This window comes from Pseudophryne corroboree, chromosome 10, assembly GCF_028390025.1.
Source record: "Pseudophryne corroboree isolate aPseCor3 chromosome 10, aPseCor3.hap2, whole genome shotgun sequence".
In the NCBI taxonomy this organism is placed as follows: Eukaryota; Metazoa; Chordata; class Amphibia; order Anura; family Myobatrachidae; genus Pseudophryne; species Pseudophryne corroboree.
Genome location: NC_086453.1, coordinates 298,099,573 through 298,123,580, shown reverse-complemented (window position 1 = coordinate 298,123,580; position 24,008 = coordinate 298,099,573). Strand labels below are relative to the sequence as shown.

The 24,008-nt window shown below is 48.8% G+C and overlaps 1 protein-coding gene across 5 annotated transcripts in view; it reads right to left on the bottom strand.

Moving 5' to 3' along the window:
* The window catches only part of PLEKHG5 (pleckstrin homology and RhoGEF domain containing G5), a 691,870-nt gene that overhangs the window by 214,479 nt on the left and 453,383 nt on the right, over window positions 1-24,008 (bottom strand). For all 5 annotated transcript variants that reach the window (XM_063943408.1, XM_063943407.1, XM_063943410.1 and 2 more), the window contains one exon: window positions 7,187-7,289. In XM_063943408.1, coding sequence (XP_063799478.1) covers window positions 7,187-7,289 — 103 coding nt within the window. The remainder of the gene's footprint in view (window positions 1-7,186; window positions 7,290-24,008) is intronic.

Sequence of the window (24,008 nt, the reverse complement as noted above, 5' to 3'; positions counted from 1 at the left end):
TTCCCCTATGTCCCATGACAAATGTAGCCACTGGGGGGCAGTGTTCCACTGTTAAAGAGGGTAATTTAGAAGAAGCGGTAGGAGAGTAGTCCTTAAATAAAAGCAAGCATACCCGCATTTCCAGACATAATCTGCAGAACTCTGCCTGAGCAGGACGATTCACTCTCCCTCTTATTTGCTTTAGCAGCTGGGCGTACCAGGGAATTTGCTTGTGGTCAGGATCTAAACACACCCTATGCATCAGTATGAGCAGGAAGTGGGAGAGAATGGCTGTGTCAGAATACAGTCTAATGATGCTGAGCTTGGCAAGGATATCAAAATAATACTGGGCTTCCAAAAACAATATGTGGAGTATCAGAGACATGACCCCTGGCAGGAGCGAGTTCACTCCTTTCAGGCCAATCCCCATCAGCACTGACCCCAAGCTCTCTGTCCGATGATAATCAGTCTCGTCAGCCAGTCCGATTATCTCAGGACAGCCGCCGACCAGCAGAGTTCTGCAAGGCTTGGGCTGCCTGAGTGAATCCTGTTTATCAAAGTGCCTTGTGTGTCCTGCAGAATGAAACGGAGATTCCCTAAACAGATGGCCCGTCAGCGCCTGGTGCACTACAAACACCAGCTCACCTTGCAGCCAGCATGCTGGTCTTTCAGCTGGAGATGGAGAACCATAAGGGATCCGGTCTCTAGGTTGACAGTAAATAGGTCGACACTATCTAGGTCGACCACTATTGGTCGACAGTAACTAGGTCGACAGGGTTTCAAGGTCGACATGTTCTAGGTCGACAGGTCAAAAGGTCGACATGAGGTTTTCACGATTTTTTTCTTTTTTTTAACCTTTTCATACTTAACGATCCACGTGGACATCAACTGGGAACGGTAACCTGTGCCGAGTGCAGCGGTGGCGGAGTGAGGTACCTTGCCCGAAGCATGGCGAGCGAAGCGAGCTGTACAAGGGGACGTGGTGCACTAATTGGGGTTCCCGGTCACTGTACAAAGAAAACGACACAAAACCCCCTCATGTCGACCTTTTGACCTGTCGACCTAGACAATGTCGACCTAAAGACCCCGTCGACCTAGAGATCCTGTCGACCTAGTTACTGTCTACCATTCATACCACACCCAACCATAAGTGGTCTAAGGAGTACTAGACCGTTGTATCAATGACCGTAGTGACGTCTCTAACAATGCTGGAATTAAATTCTTTTCATCTGTTCAGTGACAATTTGATGGCATTGCCCAGATACACCGAGTATCAGGAGTTTTGTCCCATTTGGTGCCCCTTCAGCTGCAGATGCACACGGAATTTAAAGATTTTATTAGAGTAGGGGGAAACGGGGCGACCCAGCATGCCCAATATGCAGTGTCACTCTCCCATGTCCTAATCGAGCCACACCACGCAGCTAGACAAATGGACTGTCATTGTCTAGGTGCCGCCTACAGCTCACATGTTTCATTTAACCATCCAAGGAACTTTACAGCAGGCCCCGCCCCTTTGGCTGTCATTTAAGCTGCTTAAGCCTGCAGTAATGTTAGCAAATGTGTGTAAATGATTCGATTTACAGATTCCAGGCATTCTCAGGCCCAAAATAGCTATCTCTTCTTCACATTCATTGTCCCAGACCTGATTTGAAGCACTAGAGAGCCCCTGAATAGAGTAGGGTAATAATAGTGAAAACAAGACAATTTCTGGCCATGTCATCACAAAACGCCTCCCAGCGAGAGTTACAGCGGGTCAGAGATTTGGGTAAAGCTCAGATTTATGATTCTGAAGTAAATGATTTGTGCAGAACATTATACGTCTGACCAGGTTTACTATCGGAAATGCACTTGTTGCTAAGTAGGACAGGGTCACCAAGCCTTTACAAGCAGTTCCAGGAAGCACAAATGCACCAAGACGGCAGATTTTATGTGTACGGAACACCATCTGTTTTCCGTGATAGAACAAAAGCCACAAGTTGCTGTGTGGGGGGGTATAAAAGGTAGAAAACTGGTGCTTTTTTTTTTTTTTTTTTGTAGCCACTTCATAATATATAAAACAAATAATATGGGTAGAGGCTGAGGTGGAGTTGAACGCACGCCTGTCGGCAGAACATACAGGTGTGTCCTCTATCGTCGATACTGCACTTACGTTAAACTGCCCTTCTAGTCGTGACTAATGATGAGCGTCTTTTTGTGCATTTTCCCCCAAAATGTATTCACATCGCTATGAGAATAAGATGCACAAGCAGAACCTGTTGATTAAACTGATATGCGACATGCCTATATTCTGTGCAACTGCAATTGTATCTGAATACAAAATGCTATGTTTGTATGTTTGCTATGTATGTTTCTTGGAAAACACTGTAACATAGCATTTTCGTATGCAGATAACACTGTAATGTAACATTTCGCAAGCAGATAACACTGTAACGTAGCATTTCTATTGCAGATACAGCTGCAGTTGCACATAGAATATAGGTGTGGCATATAATTTTAATCAGCAGTCTGCTTGTGCGTCTAATTCTCATAATGAAGCGAATAAGACACATTTTCAGAGAAAAAAAGACGCCCGACGTTAGCAAAGTTACACAGGAGCTTCCATTTCACTCACGCCAGACATGTCGCGTGCAAATATCGTATTGAGGCTAGATGTATGAGGACACATCTGTATGTCCCCTTGCACCTGCAAAGGTGCAACTGGGCTGTAATGTGGAGCCATCACGTAGGCACATATCAGTGAGAGACTGTCGTCGGATCTTCGGCCTATGGGGGTCATTCCGAGTTGATCGCTAGCTGCCATTGTTCGCAGCGCAGCGATCAGGCTAAAAAACAGTATTTCTGCACATGCGTATGCCCCGCAATGCGCACGCGCGACGTATGGGTACAAAGCCCGTTGTGGTTGTGCACAGGTTCTAGCGAAGTTTTGAGTCGCACTGGCGGCCGCAAGAAGATTGACAGGAAGGGGCATTTCTGGGTGTCAACTGACCGTTTTCAGGGAGTGTGTGCAAAAACGCAGGCGTGTCTGAAAAAACGCAGGCGTGGCTGGGTGTTCGCTGGGTGGGTGTATGACGTCAAATCCGGACATGAATAGGCTGAAGCTCTGAGTAGGTTCAGAGCTACTCTGAAACTGCACAAACTTTTTTTGCAGAGCTCGGCTGCACATGCGTTCGCACTTCTGCTAAGCTAAAATACACTCCCCAGTGGGCGGCGGCATAGCGTTTGCACGGCTGCTAAAACTAGCCAGCGAGCAATCAACTCGGAATGACCCCCTATGTACAGTTGGACGTAACCATTAATCAACCTTTTTCAAGAAGTATCATTTGCACCACGTATAAGCTATAGCGAGTGCGCACTGGTGATGATAACAAGCAGGGAACCAAGCGTACAGATAGGGGTATGTGAAGCACGTTATATGCACAACTCTACAAATATACGCATTGACTTCCGTGCACGCAATTCATGAACATCAACGGTCAACTTGCGTTAAACTCTGCATTAGAGCTTTAAAGTATAAAACGGAAATACAATGTAATGCTTGAGCGTTAATTTCTATTTCTGATTTAAGTCTGAACTAGCACTGACACCTACTGTATTCTATCTGCCCAGATTTATTACATACTATAGAAAAGGGTCACCAAAGCACTGGCCATTAAAAATGTTTTTGGAGCACAAATGTGTGCGTGTGTATATGTGTATGTATGTGTGTATGTACATATGCGTGTATGTATGATTACTTTATAAGCTAATAGGACCAAGAATGAAAACCTGCCTGACATCTAAGTGAACACTCATTGAGTACAATCTATTCAGTTGTATTTTCGTTCCATCACAAACCGTTCCTGTACAGCAAATCCCGTGCAAGGTAGAACATTCTGATAGTGAAAGCTTTCTTTTCAAAAGTTCCAAGACTTTTTTTAATTTTTTTTTTATGGGGTACCCATTCAACATGGAAGAGAGCACTGTCCGGGAGGTGAAACCACAGCTTTCAATGCACTGAATTGCAGCACGATAGCTAAATAATAGGCGGCAGGCGGTTTAAATATCAGGGAAAAACAGTACGGATCAGCAGACTGTCTGCATTGGTCTCCGGAGAAACATTACAAGTGCCAGCTGGCTGGGGTCACCACAGTCTCACTCGGTGCCTTTCAGAGAGAATTCTGACTAGTAAAAAACAGGAAGGTCATTCATTATGGTGAGAGAGACAAAGAGGGTTTCTCTGCGGAGTTCTAAAATAACAACTACAATATTTTATTGATGAGGATAATGGACTGGTAACCTGCATAGCAAATACCTTCCCATACAGAATTTCTATATGCACAGCAAATCATTTCCCATCTGTAATACCTGGCAGCTTTCTGCACTAAAAGGCAGGTACGGTGGTTGGGCAAGGTGACCCTTTTCTGTGGCAGGCCTGCCAAATGCATAATAGATTATAGATTTATATTGATTTAGATCAATTTAACAATCTCAGCCAAGCATGACTAACATCTGTATTACTAAGCTCTCTGCAAGGCCGTAACTAAGGCTGTGCAAGAGGGAGCTCTGGGGGTGGCAGTGTCGCTTTCCCTCAGGCCTTGCCTCTGCCTAGGAGGATGTCTGTAGGACACCCTGCAGCCAGTATCACTGCTGCAGCACCGCCCAGAGTGTCCTTTGGATGCTCCAGACATGCACACAGCAGCCTGAATAGCCTCCCAGAGCGTCCTGAGGAGCTGCGCTTACCGATGCTGGCAGCCCCTCCCTCTCAGGCTTACGCCATGATGTCATTCAGTAGGGCGTGGCTGGCACAGGGCACTGTAGGCACTGGCTCTCTTAGAGTAGGCGGAGCAATTTATTACATATTAACAGGCGGAAAAACTAACACTTCATGCGTGTGTTAGTCACACATTAATGCGTTTTCCATTAGCCTTTCACGCATTTGCGCTTTTACCAGAAACAACCTATAGTATACTGGGATTGTGCATCAGTGCTTGATAAATAAGGTGTGTTCAAAAATTCAGAACACAACATTAACACTTTATAGAGCAATAGGAGGAACAGCACCAATAACTCTTCTGTGTACAATTTTGCATCCACTTGAAATGAATTGTTTAACGCGTGATATAAAAGCCGTCAGGTATAAAGGAGCCCTCAGAGCACAGGACATTGAACAGTCACGGAAATGTTTTTCTTGGATTGTGTTTATACACAGGTGAATGGAGCATACATGGGGCTTAGCACACACTAAGGGATCATCAATTTTCTGCCACACCACAGTGAGTCTGCATACTGTATGTCCGCCCACAAATAGGATGAGGTAACCGTAATGCATATGGGCAGATTACCTTTTGGCAGGTATGTTTTCTCAAGACTGACAATCGAATAAGTATAGCCGCAGGTTTCTGACGCGTTTTGGAGTGTTTTATTTGGCCTACACACTAGATAATAGTCACCCTTTCTGATCAACCGGAACTGCTGTGATGTGTATGAGAATACAATATAAATAGGCATAAGTAACAGTTTAATGCAGGCCTGGCCAAGCTGCACTAGGAGGGAAAACACTAGAGCAGAGAAGCTGCCTCTAGTGCTGGGAACGGAGACAGACCACAGAGTGAGCCTCTGTCTAACAGTAATAAGGTGCCATGATAGGGCTGTAATGAGGTGCCATGATAGGGCTGTAATAACAGGCCATAAAGGGGCTATAATAAGGTGCCACGATAGTGCTGTAATAAGATGCCATGAAGGGATATCTTATCGTTATCACGTTATGCTGTCCGTGTTATTGTGTATGATTAGTGTTTGGACTGATGCAGAATGTATCCTGTGTGTATTTGCACTGAGCATGCAAGCACGGGTTACGCAGAGTTGCGTGCAGTCCATTCACATTTACCCTCATGACTGAAGAGGTAGGGCTGGGCTGTAACATAGGTAAAGCGCAGTAAGGGCGTGGTCGTGCAAATTTATTTATTTATTTTATTTATTACCAGTTATTTATATAGTGCACACATATTCCGCAGCGCTTTATAGAGAATTGGTCATTCACATCAGTCCCTGCCCCAGTGGAGCTTACAATCTATATTCCCTATCACATGTACACACACACACACACACAATCATGCTAGGGTTAATTTTGTTGGGAGCCAATTAACCTACCAGTATATTTTTGGATTGTGGGAGGAAACCGGAGTATCCGGAGGAAACCCACACAAGTACGGGGAGAATATACAAACTCCACACAGTTAGGGCCATGGTGGGAATTGAACCCATGACCTCAGTGCTGTGAGGCAGTAATGCTAACCATTACACCATCCGCACTGCCCATCCAGATTTGGACGTGAACCCTTTGGACTTAGTAAAGGGTGTATTTAAACCTGCACAAAGGAAGAATATTAGTAGTAAACCAGGCACATGCACAAATGCAGTCAAGATGCGTACAACCATGGCCTTAACTAAGGGTGGGCAGTAGTGCCGTCACCCGGGGCACAAGACACTTTTGCTGCTACTTGACATCTGTACTTAGCATGCAGGGTGACTGAAATCCCACAGCCTAGAAAGCTGCTTCCTGGAGAGTCCTTTGGCGTCACATATTCAGGGGTGGGCCAGTACAGGGCAATCCTATGGACCAGCCACGGCACTGGGAACAACACCATATACAAGGCAATGCAATGTTCTGAGCATCCCTTACAGATGGATGACGTCACTGAACACTTCTCCGAAGAACAACAGAGATGTCGGCCAAAAGCTGGGAAGTTTGTGATCCGGGACTGTCCTGTGGAAACCAGGACAGCCGGGAGATACGCAGTTAGCGTACGGTTGGTTGCTGTAGGTAACAGAACGTCTGAGCTCCAGTTTTCAGAACTGTTCCCTTAGGACTCTAATAGCTTTGTGGAAGGAAGGCCTTTCCCATGGAATATTGCAATATACCGTAGCTGTCGGAGTGAGCAGATTTTATTGCGTGGCTAGATTGCAGCGATGAATGAAAACTTAAAACCTTGGCAGGGAGGGACTGCGGTTTTATTTTAAATATGAAAAAGGGAATTGGTGAAAGCCACAGTGGTAATTAAACGGGTAGACAGTGTAATTACAGCTCTAGACTAGACTGATCTGTGGTATAGAACATAACACGCTCACAAACCCCTCATACAAGGGAAATAAATGCTGAGCGTTGCTTCTAACGTGTCATCCCTAAATAGTCCTTTAATTATATAATTTCTGGTAAAACAGTACCTACCCCTTGTCATCCATTAACTCCTCTTCATCTTCCTCAACATCAGAGGCGGGGCTGGTTCGGGGAGGGCATGATCGAGTCGAGACGTTACGGGCCAGAATGGAACCTGTAAGAAAAATAATATTATAAAGCAAATATAATAATTACGGAACATACAAGGATTGGCAACATATATATATTGGCAACATAGGCATATTTAGGTAAAATGTCAGTAAGGGTGAATCGTGAATGGTATCTTTAAACTAGACTGAACAAAATGATATTGGTGTGACTGCACTGTATGTTATTTGTACCATGTTATTAAACAAAGCTTAAAGAACATTGCATCCAAAACTGAAAACCAAGTTCTGAATGGAATATCATAAATTAAGTCCTGGCTTAGAAAATAAGCTATCTGGGTTCTGGTGTTTGCATAACTCGGTAAGTAACACAGATGTCTGGAGTACACCCTGTACATCCTTCCTGGATGCGGCTCCTGTCCAATCAGGTGGAGCATACATGATGCACCTACAGTGCAGGCAATCCGAACTCAGACTTTCTGCTCTCCATGGGGTAAATTTACTAAGATGGGAGTTCTATTTAAGATGGGATGTTGCCCATAGCAACCAATCAGATTCTACTTCTCATTTATCTAGTACCTTCTAGAAGATAATACCTGGAATCTGGTTGGTTGCTATATGCAACATCCCATCTTAAATAGATCTCCCATCTTAGTAAATATACCCCCATGATACCAGAACAGCTTGTCCGGAGCGATGGTACCAGGAGGAAGGAGGGAAACCCTACCGACGGTCTACCTGTCTGAAAATAAGAATTTACTCACCGGTAATTCTATTTCTCGTAGTCCGTAGTGGATGCTGGGAACTCCGTAAGGACCATGGGGAATAGACGGGCTCCGCAGGAGACTGGGCACTCTAAAAGAAAGATTAGGTACTATCTGGTGTGCACTGGCTCCTCCCTCTATGCCCCTCCTCCAGACTTCAGTTAGGATACTGTGCCCGGAAGAGCTGACACAACAAGGAAAGGATTTAGAATCCAGGGTAAGACTCATACCAGCCACACCAATCACACCGTATAACTTGTGATAACCATACCCAGTTAACAGTATGAACAACAACTGAGCCTCCTTTTACGGATGGCTCATACAATAATCCTTTAGTGAAGCAATAACTATATACATGTATTGCAGAGAGTCCGCACTTGGGACGGGCGCCCAGCATCCACTACGGACTACGAGAAATAGATTTACCGGTGAGTAAATTCTTATTTTCTCTGACGTCCTAGTGGATGCTGGGAACTCCGTAAGGACCATGGGGATTATACCAAAGCTCCCAAACGGGCGGGAGAGTGCGGATGACTCTGCAGCACCGAATGAGCAAACTCAAGGTCCTCCTCAGCCAGGGTATCAAACTTGTAGAATTTAGCAAATGTGTTTGAACCCGACCAAGTAGCAGCTCGGCAAAGCTGTAAAGCCGAGACCCCTCGGGCAGCCGCCCAAGAAGAGCCCACCTTCCTTGTGGAATGGGCTTTCACTGATTTAGGATGCGGCAGTCCAGCCGCAGAATGTGCCAGCTGAATCGTGCAACAGATCCAGCGAGCAATAGTTTGCTTTGAAGCAGGAGCACCCAGCTTGTTGGGTGCATGCAGGATAAATAGCGAGTCAGTTTTCCTGACTCCAGCCGTCCTGGAAACATACATTTTCAAAGCCCGGACTACGTCCAGCAACTTGGAATCCTCCAAGTCCCGAGTAGCCGCAGGCACCACAATAGGTTGGTTTAAATGAAACGCTGATACCACCTTTGGGAGAAATTGGGGACGAGTCCTCAATTCTGCCCTGTCCATATGGAAGATCAGATACGGGCTTTTACATGACAAAGCCGCCAATTCTGACACACGCCTAGCTGAAGCTAAGGCAAACAGCATGACCACCTTCCACGTGAGATACTTTAGCTCCACGGTCCTAAGTGGCTCAAACCAGTGTGATTTCAGGAAATCCAACACAACGTTAAGATCCCAAGGTGCCACTGGAGGCACAAAAGGGGGCTGAATATGCAGCACTCCCTTTACAAACGTCTGAACTTCAGGCAGTGAAGCCAGTTTTTTTTTAAAGAAAATAGATAGGGCCGAAATCTAGACCTCTATGGTCCCCAATTTTAGGCCCATAGTCACCCCTGACTGTAGGAAGTGCAGAAATCGACCCAGCTGGAATTCCTCTGTTGGGGCCTTCCTGGCCTCACACCAAGCGACATATTTCCGCCATATGCGGTGATAATGCTTTGCTGTCACATCCTTCCTAGCTTTTATCAGCGTAGGAATTGAGGCGGGACGCCATCATGTCCACCCGTGGCAGTTCCCAGCGATTTACAATCTGTGTGAAGACTTCTTGATGAAGTCCCCACTCTCCCGGGTGGAGGTCGTGCCTGCTGAGGAAGTCTGCTTCCCAGTTGTCCACTCCCGGAATGAACACTGCTGACAGTGCTAGCACGTGATTCTCCGCCCATCGAAGAATCCTTGTGGCTTCTGACATTGCCATCCTGCTTCTCGTGCCGCCCTGGCGGTTTACATGGGCGACCGCCGTGATGTTGTCTGATTGAATCTGTACTGGGTGGTTTTGAAGCAGGGGCTCTGCTTGACTCAGGACGTTGTAAATGGCCCTTAGTTCCAGTATATTTATGTGTAGTGAAGTCTCCAGACTTGACCACTGTCCTTGGAAGTTTCTTCCCTGAGTGACTGCCCCCCATCCTCGGAGGCTTGCATCCGTGGTCACCAGGACCCAGTCCTGTATGCCGAACCTGCGGCCCTCGAGAAGATGAGCACTCTGCAGCCACCACAGCAGAGACACCCTGGCCCTTGGGGACAGGGTGATCAACCGATGCATCTAAAGATGCGATCCGGACCATTTTTCCAACAGATCCCACTGAAAGATCCTTGCATGGAACCTGCCGAAGGGAATTGCTTCGTAAGAAGCCACCATCTTTCCCAGGACTCGCGTGCAGTGATGCACCGACACCTGTTTTGGTTTCAGGAGGTCCCTGACCAGAGATGACAATTCCTGGGCCTTCTCCACAGGGAGAAACACCTTCTTCTGTTCTGTGTCCAGAATCATGCCCAGGAAAAGCAGACGCGTCGCAGGAATCAGCTGCGACTTTGGGATATTCAGAATCCAGCCGTGCTGTTGCAACACTTCCTGAGAGAGTGCTACGCTGACCAACAACTGCTCTCTGGACCTCGCCTTTATAAGGAGATCATCCAAGTACGGGATAATTATAACTCCCTTCTTCCGAAGGAGTATCATCATTTCAGCCATTACCTTGGTAAATATTCTCGGTGCCGTGGAGAGACCAAACGGCAACGTCTGGAATTGGTAATGATAGTCCTGTACCACAAACCTGAGGTATTCCTGGTGAGGTGGGTAAATGGGGACATGCAAGTAAGCATCCTTGATGTCCAGCGACACCATAAAATGCCCCTCTTCCAGGCTTGCAATAACCGCCCTGAGCGATTCCATTTTGAACTTGAACTTCTTTATATAAGTGTTCAAGGATTTTAAATTCAGAATGGGTCTCACCGAACCGTCCGGTTTCGGTACCACAAACATTGTGGAATAGTAACCCCTGCCCTGTTGAAGGAGGGGGACCTTGATTATCACCTGCTGGAGGTACAGCTTGTGAATTGCCGCCAGTACTACCTCCCTTTCCCTGGGAGCAGCTGGCAAGGCTGATTTGAGGTAACGGCGAGGGGGAGTCGCCTCGAACTCCAGCTTGTATCCCTGAGATACAATTTGTACAGCCCAGAGATCCACTTGTGAGCGAACCCACTGGTTGCTGAAGTTTCGGAGACGCGCCCTTACCGCACCTGGCTCCGCCGTTGGAGCCCCAACGTCATGCGGTGGACTTAGTGGAAGCAGGGGAGGATTTTTGTTCCTGGGAACTGGCTGCCTGGTGCAGCTTCTTTCCTCTACCCTTGCATCTGGCCAGAAAGGATGCTCCTCTGACCCGCTTGCCTTTCTGAGGCCGAAAGGACTGCACTTGATAATACGGTGCTTTCTTAGGCTGTGAGGGAACCTGAGGTAAAAAAGTCGACTCCCCAGCAGTTGCTGTGGATACGAGGTCCGAGAGACCGTCCCCAAACAATTCCTCACCCTTATAAGGCAAAACCTCCATGTGTTTTTTAGAATCAGCATCACCTGTCCACTGCTGAGTCCATAATACTCTCCTGGCAGAAATGGACATTGCATTAATTCTAGATGCCAGCCGGCAAATGTCCCTCTGGGCATCCCGCATATATAAGACGACGTCTTTTATATGTTCGATGGTTAGCAAAACAGTATCCCTGTTGAGGGAATCAATGTTGTCTGACAGGGTATCAGTCCATGCTGCTGCAGCACTACACATCCAGGCTGAAGCAATAGCAGGTCTCAGTAGAGTACCAGAGTGTGTATACACAGACTTCAGGATAGCTTCCTGCTTTCTATCCGCAGGCTCCTTTAGGGCGGCCGTATCCTGAGACGGCAGTGCCACCCTTTTAGATAAGCGTGTCAGCGCCTTGTCCACCCTAGGGGATGTTTCCCAACGTAACCTATCCGTTGGCGGGAAAGGGTACGCCATCAGTAACCTCTTAGAAATCACTAGTTTCTTATCAGGGGAACTCCACGCTTCTTCACACAAATCATTTAATTAATCAGATGGGGGAAAAGTCACTAGCTGCTTTTTCTCCCCAAACATAATACCCCTCTTGGTGGTAACTGGGTAAATATCAGAAATGTGCAATACATCTTTCATTGCAGTAATCATGCATCGGATGGCTTTTGTAGACTGTACATTTGTCTCATCCTCATCTACACTGGAGTCAGACTCCGTGTCGACATCTGTGTCTACCATCTGAGCTAGCGGGCGTTTATGAGCCCCTGACGGCTTCTGAGTCGCCTGGGCAGGCGCGGGCTGAGACCCCGGCTGTCCCAAGGCTGCTGCGTCATCGAACCTTTTATGTAAGGAGTTGACACTGTCGGTTAAGACCTTCCACATATCCATCCAATCAGGTGTCGGCCCCGTCGGGGGCGACACCACACTTATCTGCCCCTGCTCCGCCTCCACGTAACCCTCCTCATCTAACATGTCGACACAGCAATACCGACACACCGCACACACACAGGGAATGCTCAGACTGAGGACAGGACCCCACAAAGTCCTTTGGGGAGACAGAGAGAGAGTATGCCAGTACACACCACAGCGCTATATAACACAGGGATTTACACTATAAAAAGTGATTTACCCAATAGCTGCTTAAATATTTTATTTGCGCCTAAATTTATGTGCCCCCCCTCTCTTTTTTACCCTTCTTGTATCAGGATACTGCAGGGGAGAGCCTGGGGAGCTGCTTCCAGCGGAGCTGTGAAGGGAAAATGGCGCTGGTGTGCTGAGGAAGAAGGCCCCGCCCCCTCAGCGGCGGGCTTCTGTCCCGCGTTTTATGTAACTTAATGGCGGGGTTTTGATAAGCTGAAGGCTGCATAAGCCTGAGGCCATATAAGAGATCCACTTTTTGTGATTGGTTGTTAAATGACTAAGCAGTTGCTAGGCAGATCAGTTTTTCCTGTTGGTTTTTTCCTATTGGATTGGAAGGTTGTGCATCAAGCTTAATAGGAGGGTCTTAGGATAGTATATAGGTGGGGGCCATTTTCCTAGACTTCCTCTTGCCATTCATTTTATGGCCCAGGAAGGATAAGTATATCCAATACTCTTATATTTGTTCCCTTGTGGATTTATCACGTTTTATCTGTCCTCCCTGTCATACTGCAGTTTTTAAGGTTTATATTGCTGCTCCTCTCACCCTGCTGCCTCTTCCACGCCGTGCCGCTCCCCCCTCCCGCCAGCTCGAAGTGTGCGGACGACGGCTGCTCTGCTCGTGCCGCCGGGACGCACGGCTCGGCCGGCCCGCGGTCACCAGCGTCCCCGGCGGTTTCTGCACAACCACTTGTTCCTCGTCCAGCGCGTTGGTCGGCACCGGGCCTCCCCTTCCCTCCCCGCCGGTGGCACACGTGGCGCCGGGCGGCCGCAGCGGGGATGCGGGGGAGGGGGGGGGGGGGCTCCGTTGCGCAGCAGGACTTTTACTCTGGGGCAGCGGGGTTGGGTGCCCTCTGCCCCCGGACCCGCAGCTGGGGCGCAGGTGCCCCTCCCTGAAGGGGGGACCGTGGCCCTCCCCCCCCGTCTATGGGGGGGAGGATGGCGGGCCGAGGGCGGGCCCGGGGATCTTCGGGGCGGGGGGCGGGGCTGGGACTGCAGCGGCGCCCACCCCTCCTAATGTGACAGGGCGAGGGTTTCCGGACGGTGATCCCGCATCGGGAGCCTTTTGGCTGGGCTCCCAGTCGCCCGTTGCACGGGATCCCGTGGCGTCGCCCCCGGGTGTCGGGCTTCAGGCTCCTCCCCCTGGTCCGCCGGGAGCGTTGCAGCTGGTGGCGACGCAGTTTCACCAACCCGGCCCCTGCTCTCACGTTGGGCGCGCCTCAAGGGGTTCGCTGCGGATCAATTTTTCCCCGGGGGCCTTCCCTGGCCTCTTGCATCGGCGGTCCCTACGGCCGTCGGAGCGTCGCCCATAGGAATACCAGTTACATCCGCCACACAATTTTTCCCAGACGTTCGCGGCTCGGGCGTCGGCGTCCAGCCCACGCGGGCGTTCGGCGGCCCTCGGGTTGCGGTGTCCCCCCCCCCCCTGCATTTTACGGGCTCATATTCTGGGCCGTCACTGGCTGGGGCGAATCCGTTAGCGCACGGTTGGCCTACCCCCCCCCCCCCCCGGCTCCTCCCCAGTTACTTCCGGTTTCGTCTGGATTTTCATGGGCAGTCAGTACCTGCCGCATCCTTCATGGCGTCCTGCTTACACCATAGTCGTCTTCCCCGTGGCCGGGTCTGCCTTCCCCCGGGCCTCTGCGTACCCCCCAGTTGGGGGTCCTGCCCCGCCGCTTCCCACGGGCACTCCGCACCGGGGTTTGGCCCCTGCCCCCTCCTGTTACCCCCATTGTCGTTGACGCGCAGGTCTCCCCTGCGCATGTTGTCCCTTATGTTTCTTCCTCACAGGTGCTGGCTGATTCCTGGTCGGCGTCGCGGAGGGGACGGAGGTCGGTGAGGGTCGCGGCCGCGGCACCGACGGGAGAGGTTCGGCCGCCACCGGAGTCGGGTGCATCCGTCGAGGCTGTTCCGGGTCCTTCAAGCACGGGTGAGCACGCTATTCCTTCACACTGTTTAGTCTAGTAGTTTTTCCTCCTCATCTAGCATTGTATCTTTAGGTTCTCCGCGGCGCCCGCGTAAATTAGCTAGACTTATTGCGCGGTGCATGGCGAAAGAATCGCGGAAAGGGGCAGCGCTGGCGTTGGCGGTGCCTCCCGACCCCTCCCGTTATACGGAGATGGTGCATTGCGCCAACACGGCAGTTGCAGGTGGGGTGAATAAACGGATGCACGAAAACAAAAAAAAAAGTACGTTGACATCTTCACCCTTACGGATGAGATGCGGCTGGTTTTTGACGCAGCTAGGAAACCGGGTGGCATTGGGGAAAGTGCTTTCCGCAATTTCCACCAGTCATTGTGAAGGTTTTGGTTTTTCTTTTTTATGGAATCGTGACCCGGGGAGTATGCCAGTGTAGTTAAATATCTGTTTTTAGCACATGACATGTACTTAGAATCCAAGGGTTTCGCTTGGCGGGATTACGATGGAAGTTCCGTCGTAATCAGGATGGCAACCCCATCCTGCCCGCGGGTTTTTAAGGATGTCAGGGTGTGGTTGTAGGTCACGCAGCAGGTTAAGCCCACCCCGGACGTCACGGTCAAGAAGCCCGGGGCGGCCGGGGCTCCGGGTCCCCGGTTGATAGGGAAAGGGAAGGTTTGCCTACAGCGAGGGCAAGTGCGTCAAGGGGGTGAATTGTCATTTTTCGCCACTCGTGTAACTTTGCGGGGCCAGTCACCCAGATAAAGATTGCACCTCAGCGGCGAGCGGTAAGCCCTCCGCTCCTGCCGAGGCCGGGGGAATGGGCAAGTAAAACCTCCTCCACGATTCAAGTTCCCGAGTTGCGGCGCTGGCTGAGCTTATACCCCGACAAGACGGCAGCGTCCTTCCGCTTGGTGGTTTGCTACACGGTGTCCGTTTGCCCATTTCGGATTAGGTGCACGTGGTGGCCCACCGGAATTTGAGATCGGCGCGCGAATTACTGCAGTGGGTCCGGCGGCAAGTGGACGGGGAGATCGGCTTAGGGCGCATGTCTGGGCCCTACGCCTTTCTCTCGTTGCCCTCCTTGTGCATTTCTCCCGTTGGGGTGGTGCCCAAGCAGGCCACGGGCAAGTTCCGCCGGATACAGCACTGATCGCACCCTCATAACGTACCCTGATCGCAGGCTTAGTGCAGGGTACGTTATCAATCTTTTGATGACGCTCTGCGCTTGGTGCGGAATTGTGGTCCGGGGGGTCTGTTGGCAAAAAATGGGACGTGGAGCCGGATTTCTGGCTACTTCCACTGCATCCGGATTCCCGGTGGTTTCTGGTTTTCAAACTAGGGGGCGAGTTTTACATGGATCGGTGTCTCCCCATGGGTTGTTTGGTCTCCTGCGCCTGCTTTGAGAGTGTCAGCCCAATTTTGCATTGGTGCGTCCAGTCCGTCTCCGGCCAACGCGGGGTGGCTCAATACCTGGACGACTTTCTCTTTGTGGGTCCGGGGAGCATTTCGATCTGTGGGGATATTCTGTCGGTTTGCCAGATCCTTGTTCGACAGTTTAGGGGTGCCAGTCGCGCCGGACAAGTCTGAGGGCCCCTGCACTTGTCTTAGCTATTTAGGAATTGGAATACGCACGGTGGGGGGTTGCTGTCGTCTACCCGAAGATAAAGTGCGTAAGCTTTTGGGTTTAATCACTGACGGTTTGGAAAAACGCGGGGTTCGGCTTATGCAGGTACACTCCTTGGTGGGTTCTTTCAACTTTGCGGGCCGGATTATCCCCATGAGGAGGATTTTCTGTCGCAGACTTGAACGGGCCACGGCTAGGACGGTCCGGCGGCATCGCACCATGTACCTTCCACGCGAAATCAGGTATGATTTGCGGAGTTGGTCTCTTTCCTGGTGTCCTTCATCAGGGAGGTTTTTGTGGCCTGCACCTTGTTGTTACAGCAAGCTGCGACAATGGTGCACGTAGACGGTTTTTTCCTGGGGCATGGTGCGCTGCTGCTTGGCCGTCCCCTTGGGTAACGCTAGGTTTTACCAAGAACCTCCTTTTGCTGGAATTGTTCCCGATCATAGTGGCCCTTGATTTAGGGGCCTGCCGGTGCGCGGATAGGGACATCTCGTTTCGCTGCGACAATTTGGGGGTGGTACATGCGATTAATAATTAGCGTTCCTCCTCTCCTGCAGGCTCTGCGGCTGTTACGGCATCTAGTATTAGTTTGCTTGCGGCGCAGTTTTAATGTCAGGGCCCGTCACGTTCCTGGAATCAACAACGGAATGGCGGATGCGTGGTCTCGATTCCATTTTGACAAGTTCCGGGCGTTGGTTCCGGGAGAGGCGGCTGAGGGTTTACTGTGCCCGCCTTCTGTCTGACAGATTGTAGAATCGGGTTAGCCGCTCTGGCCACGTGCGCGCTGGCTCCCTCCACTATCAGGGCTTATGATGCAACCTGGCGCGATGGGTCGGTCTTTCAGAGTAGGCACGGGGTAGCGGGTGAGTCCTCGGCTGCGCCTTGATGGTCTTTGTTTGGGAACATTGCCAAACCGGTAGGCCGAAAGCGGCTATGGCATCTGCCCTTGCGGGCATTGCTTTTCATTCGCGGCTCCACGGGACGACGGACCCCACGGGGTCTTTGGTCCTTTCCAGAGCGCTGAAAAGTTGGGCTAGGTTTGCGTCCGGCGCCCCCGGACTCCCATAGACCTGTGACGCGCAACTTCTGACTGAGTTGCTGTGTGTGCTGCCGCTAATTGCGACCTCGGAATTCGAGGTGGATTCGGGTTTTCTCTACGGAAAGGGGCGCATGCAGGATGGCCTGTTTACTCTGTAGGATTGTGCGGTCCAAGACAGATCAAACAGGTCGGGGTCGCGGAGTGGCCTTGGAGGCCCAGGAGGAAACGGGTGCTTGCCCGCTGCGGTTGACGCAGGAGTATAGACGGTGGAGGCCTCCGGGGGGCGACCAGTTGCTGGTGCACGCGCAGGTTGGCCCGCTGACAAAGTTTCAATTTGCTGCTGTGTTAAAAAATGTTTGGCGGTTTGTGGGGGGCGGACTTCGGTACCCATTCTTTTCGGATTGGGACGGCTACCCATGCAGCAGCTATGGGTTAATCCCCTACGGCTATTAGGGAGCTGGGCCGTTGGAAGTCTGCCTCCTATAGGCCTATGTCAGTTGGATAAGTTGTAGGTGCGCCTGTTGCGCTAACCCAAAAACATGTTTACTCGTCGGTTTTTGAACGACTACCGTTCAGGAATCGAGGGTGTGAAGTGAATTTTTAAAATTTTTCCTCCGAGGGGGCCTAATTTCAATTGGCTGTTCCATCAAGGTCCACGGGAGGTTTTTTGATTTTTCTCCTTCACTTGGGTTTTTTGGTTATGTTATGCATTCTATGTATTGTGTTCACAATTCTGATGTTAGGATGTTTTCTTTTCAGCTATCATCAATTTTGGGGAACATATATGGCTGGTTGGCCATGCCTATAAATTTTGGGCGGCAAGGCATCACAGGGCACTTATGGCAGCTGAAGTTTTTTGGGGTCTTGGGAATTTTGATGGTTAGGTGTCAGAGGTATGTTGTGGGGTGATTTGTTGCGGCTCCTTTTTCCTCAGGAGCGCCGCTGGGGTCGCCCTAGTTGATTGTCCTTCATTTAGGTGGTAACGATCTAGGTCGAGTTAAGGGCTTAGGTTTGATTTGTCCGTTAAGGCAGAGTTAGTGGCGATTCGTTGTCACTGGCCAGGAAAGCGCATTGTTTGGTCGGAGATAGTGCCGCGTTTTTCATTGGCGTGCTGCGGTGCGTTTCTCGGCGCTGGAGAAGGCCCGCAGGAAGGTGGATTCGGCAGCGTCTCTCTTCGTTAGGGCCATAGATGGAGTAGCGATCAGGCATCCTTTACTTGTGCTGCGTAATAGGCAGTTCTACAAGGAGGATGGGGTTCATCTTTCTCCGGAAGGAGTGCAGATTTTCCTGTAGGATATTTTTGGTCCTTTTCGGTAGGGCTATTTAGTTTGTTCTTAGTTGGTTTTGGTTGCTGGTTGCGGATGGCGGTGGCGGTTGTAAACCTTTGTGGCGGGAAGTCGCTACCAACCAGCTGTCACACAGGCATAAGTGGTCATTGTGGGGCTCCCTCTTTAGAAGGACGGCAGGTGTGTCCTTTTCTTGCGGTTGGACATTTAGACGTTCCCCTGCGGGAACCGAACGTTTGCCAGAGAAAGAGGGGTAAGGCCAGCACAATGCGGGTTATGCGGGAAGGAGGCGGGGTATGTGTACTCCCCTCCTTGGTTTGGTGGTTTTCATCTAGGTGACTGGTGCTGGTGTTTGGCAGCGACTTTCTGTTTGCCATCCTCCAAACTAAATTTAAGTCTATATTCAAAATCAATTCTAATTCGATCACAATTATAGTTTAAAGAGTTGGTCAGCGGTTAATAAACATCGTCTGACCTTTAACTCCAGCTACTGTGTCCGTGTCTTTATTTCAGTGTGTGGTGTTGTTTAATTTAGTGATAAGCTAGCTTAAAGAAAAGGTTTATGTAATCACAATAAAGTTATGAGCGCCTTATTACACATATACAGTTTTCAGACTGTATTATGTGTATTTTAAGTGCCAAAAGGTATTATAATTGCTGCCCAGGGTGCCCCCTCCCCCAGCGCCCTGCATCCTACAGTGACCGGAGTGTGTGGTGTGCTGTGGGAGCAATGGCGCACAGCTGCGGTGCTGTGCGCTACCTTAATGAAGACAGGAGTCTTCTGCCGCCGATTTCATCGCTTCTCTTCTGTCTTCTGGCTCTGCAAGGGGGACGGTGGCGCGGCTCCGGGAACGGACGATCGAGGTCAGGCCCTGTGTTCGAACCCTCTGGAGCTAATGGTGTCCAGTAGCCTAAGAAGCACAAGCTAGCTGCAAGCAGGTAGGTTTGCTTCTCTTCCCTCAGTCCCACGTAGCAGTGAGTCTGTTGCCAGCAGATCTCACTGAAAATAAAAAACCTAACAAATACTTTCTTTTCTAGCAAGCTCAGGAGAGCCCACTAGGAGCACCCAGCTCTGGCCGGGCACAGATTCTAACTGAGGTCTGGAGGAGGGGCATAGAGGGAGGAGCCAGTGCACACCAGATAGTACCTAATCTTTCTTTTAGAGTGCCCAGTCTCCTGCGGAGCCCTTCTATTCCCCATGATCCTTACGGAGTTCCCAGCATCCACTAGGACGTCAGAGAAAATAAAATTACACACAAAAGATAAACTTCACATTAGAGTCACCCTAAGGTTTTGATAGTTACCTGATTTAGCCTACATCAGTGCTACAATTTCTACAAGAAATAAAAGACTGCCGAAGCATAAGGGCAGCTGCCACAGACATTTATAGATCCAAGTCAGTGACTTGGGGTTGGCATTTGGCAGAGCTGTGGCATTAGAAACGTTTTTTGAGAAAGCAGATATAAGGAGAGATGTATCAAACCTTGAAGAGTGACAACGTGGAGAGAGATAAAATATACCAACCAATCAGCTCTCCCATTTTTCAAACACAGAGCAAGATGTATCAAACCTTGATGAGGGATAAAGTGGAAAGAGATAAAGTACCAGCCAATTAGTTCCTAACTGCCATGTTACCAGCTGTGTTTGAAAAAATGGCAGCTTGTTGGTTGGCAGTTTATCTCTCTCCACTCAAGGGGATAGTAGCAGGCTGCTGCACTATAAACGTTCCTAGATACACTGGTTGGGAATCATTGGTATCTTTAATTTAGGAAAATCTGAAACACTTTGGGGCACACCCAATTAGGCGTAGGGTTTACTGCACAGAGAATAGATGTGGATTTAACACTCAGCGCTATTCAATTACTCTGCATTTTCCTTGCAAGGTATCCCGTGTGGTAACGTATGGCAACCCATAGATTCCGTGTAAAATGTTGGAATTTGGGTCTCCCCGCCAATAAATACACAGAGGGTGTATTTTAATTCAGACTTTTCTATGCAGCGCCTGAGGCTGTGATGTAAATTGCACCCTCTTGGACTAAATGGGCGGGGTATCGGCAGCTAATTTAATCGGTCAGCGCTGAGAGATTTATCTTGGAGAGAAATAAAGTGGACAACTTCTGTCATTTATCTAGCACAGCCTGTAAAATGATAGAAAACGAGTGGTCAGGGGCGTCACTGCCCCTGATGACGCCTGGTTTGGGCGGCCGCGAATCGGGGGTGTGGCCTCATGGGAGAGGCATGGCTTAGCGGAAGGGCTTGTGGGTTGAACCCCCATTTTCGGCATTCCAGGGGTTCGGGAGATACGGGCTGTTCCTAGGGAGGGCTATAACTGCAGAGCCGGCTCCTACACGGTGACAGGAGCCAGATGCTGCACGTAATGTTAAAGTGAAGCACTCAGATCCTGTCACTGAGCAGGAGCCAGTATCCCCCATGAGCCAGCAAGGGTGCGTCCCCCTCCCCCCCTTCCTTATGACGCCACTGCGAGTGTTGCTAAGGGCAACTTCTTCACTTTACCTCTCTCCAAGATTTGATAAATCATGCCCCTTTATCAGAAGTTAAAGTTGATAAATGTTTACCTAAAATCCGACTGCATTTGTTGTCCCTTAGGAGTAATTAATGTCTCGTACTTGGTATACAATCTTACCCTTTCACTTTTTTATTTTTAAAGACTGCAGACTTAGCAAGCAATGACAGGAAAATGCTATTCGGTATTAAAAAGGTCAACAGTGTAATTCTTATTCAAAGCATAGAAAATCCACCTCCCCAGACGTCTCTAAATTTAGAGCCGTACAGCTCTAAGAAAGTGTCTGGACAGAAAGGGCAATTAAATTCAAATGTGCAAAAATAGATTTTGAAATACCCCTGAATATTGTCCAAGCTAATGTCATTGTTATAATTATAGTTCAGAATAATGTGCGATTACTGTGCGATTTCAGTCGGTTTGCCCCGTGTACTACAGACTCCCAAGCCAAATAGAAGTTGGAAGCGAATTGAAAGCATTGCAAAGATCTGTGCAGGCTTTGGTGTTTTCCAGTGTAAAGAAAAGGTTAAATTTGCAGAAGAAAGACCCATGGACTTCTATCTGGACAAGGAGATCGACCACCTTCAAAGAGTAGGTAAGTACGAAGTATGAGTGCGACTGTGTGTAATATAAGGTTAACACATACAATGGGGGAAATTTACTAAGGTGGGAGATTTTTAGAACTGGTGATGTTGCCCATGGCAACCAATCAGATTCTACTTACCATTTATCTAGGTGCTTCTAGCAGATAATAGATATAATCTGATTGGTTGCTATGGGCAACATCACTAGTTCTAAAAATCTCCCACCTTAGTAAATTTCCCCCAATGTGTGAGTACTGTAGTTTTCTAAATATTTATACAGTGGGGGTGCGGGTGCCAGCGGGCCCTTACTGTCCGCGCATGCTGCCATTTATGGTTCTCCAAGTACTGGCATGAAGAGGCAGGCTTGCTGGGACCTGTAGTTCCACGGTACAGAACAATAATATACTCTATTTTTGTACTGCCCTGGGGTGACCAGTTTGGGGCTGGTTAAGGTTATTGCAGCGGGACCCTGTGATGTGTGTCTCCATGCCATAACATTACCTCACGGGTAGTTGAGCTTGATGCTGGTTACTGGAAAGACGGGAAGACCTCACGCCAGTTTTCCCCCATTTTCCAATACCTGAATGGGCTGAGAGGTCCGGGGTTGGTTACGCTTTTGGGGACAACTCACACAATTGTTTTTTTCCTCAAATGTAACACTTTCCTAACACTATAATACACCAATGCCTGCACTGATCACACTGTGTTTCGGGAGAACACGATGCTCACAGGCAGGTTTATTTATGTAGTCTATTGTGTTGCGATTTTGGTGCTATTTTGATCGATTTGACAAGCACGATTCTTAGTAAATCCGTGAATTCTATTTGTGTCCATGTTACGAATCCGATGTTTGGTCCGATGGTGTATTGCCGCAAATTGGAATGTTAAGTCATTTTTCACCCACGAGTTCCCACCGATTTGGACTTTTAGTAAATCTCCGATTTGCAAATAACATCCAAATCACATAAAAACACCAAATTGACCTTTAGTAAATTTACCCCTTAGCAGTGAGGTACAGTGGGTTTGGTGGCTGAGGAGGCGCTGGCTAGTATCAGAGGCTGATTTACACGCACCTATATAAAACTTTGTGATAACTTCTGACTATAAAAATGATTAGAATAACACAAAGATGATATGAATAATGCAAGTATGATTTTTGTAAGTTATAAATATCTTCTTTGTATTAGTCTAATAATTTTTATACTCAAAACTCTGGAGTGTACTAGCTTATGACGGTGGGGCTCTGCTTGCTCTGCCTACCCTGACCGCACATCACTGCCCCTTAGAGAACAGACCATTACCTAGAGAGACTGGGTGGGAATAACAGAAATTGGAAAGGCCCCTGGTATTTTGTCATTAGAGGGAATGGAGATGAGTTAAAAAAAAAAGAAAAAAGATTAAGCAAAGTATTAAACTTCACATATAACAGTTATCTTGAAAAATACTGTATATGAAGTAAAGCTAATACTATATACCAATAATCACATGCTTATATTCCTGATTTGTCAAGTACGGTGAAACAGGAAGTTCCTGTAAAAATAGGGTCTCCTAAAAACTGCAAGTCCAGGTAATATGGGTCACATGTAGTCCAGTATCGGGGCTACTGATGATTTCCGCAAATAAAACGGCCTTACCAGGCATAAACCCGCATATGTTCACAATTGTGTGAACGTCCCTTTAGGTTACTTAACATAGGTTAGCGCACCACTGTACCGCCTCGTCCTATCCAGACACAAGCAGGTATAAGTGGCAGAATCAAGCATATGCATACACCTGCAGTTTTGAGGGATGTACTGTGTATGATACGCTACCCCACCTGACACAATACTCACTTGGCATCAGGCCCATTGCTGGCTTTTGTGATTTTTATCAAAGACTTTATCTGGGCAAACTTTTGGAACCCTGGTTATTTCCCAGAATATAAAGTGTGAACATATTACACAGTGCTCTATACTGAGGGTACCTCAATACAAATAAAGAACATACAAGTATTGCTCTCTGGGGGTCATTCCGAGTTGTTCGCTCGCAAGCTGCTTTTAGCAGCTTTGCACACGCTAAGCCGCCGCCTACTGGGAGTGAATCTTAGCTTATCAAAATTGCGAACGAAAGATTCGCAATATTGCGAAAAGACTTCTCTGTGCAGTTTCTGAGTAGCTTGAGACTTACTCTGCCAGTGCGATCAGTTCAGTGCTTGTCGTTCCTGGTTTGACGTCACAAACACACCCAGCGTTCGCCCAGACACTCCTCCGTTTCTCCAGCCACTCCCGCGTTTTTCCCAGAAACGGTAGCGTTTTTTCGCACACACCCATAAAACGGCCAGTTTCCGCCCAGAAACACCCACTTCCTGTCAATCACACTCCGATCACCAGAACGAAGAAAAAACCTCGTAATGCCGTGAGTAAAATACCTAACTGCATAGCAAATTTACTTGGCGCAGTCGCACTGCGGACATTGCGCATGCGCATTAGCGACTAATCGCTCCGTTGCGAGAAAAAAATAACGAGCGAACAACTCGGAATGACCCCCTATATGTAGTCATATCCAGAACACAGAGCAGAGTTGAAATACA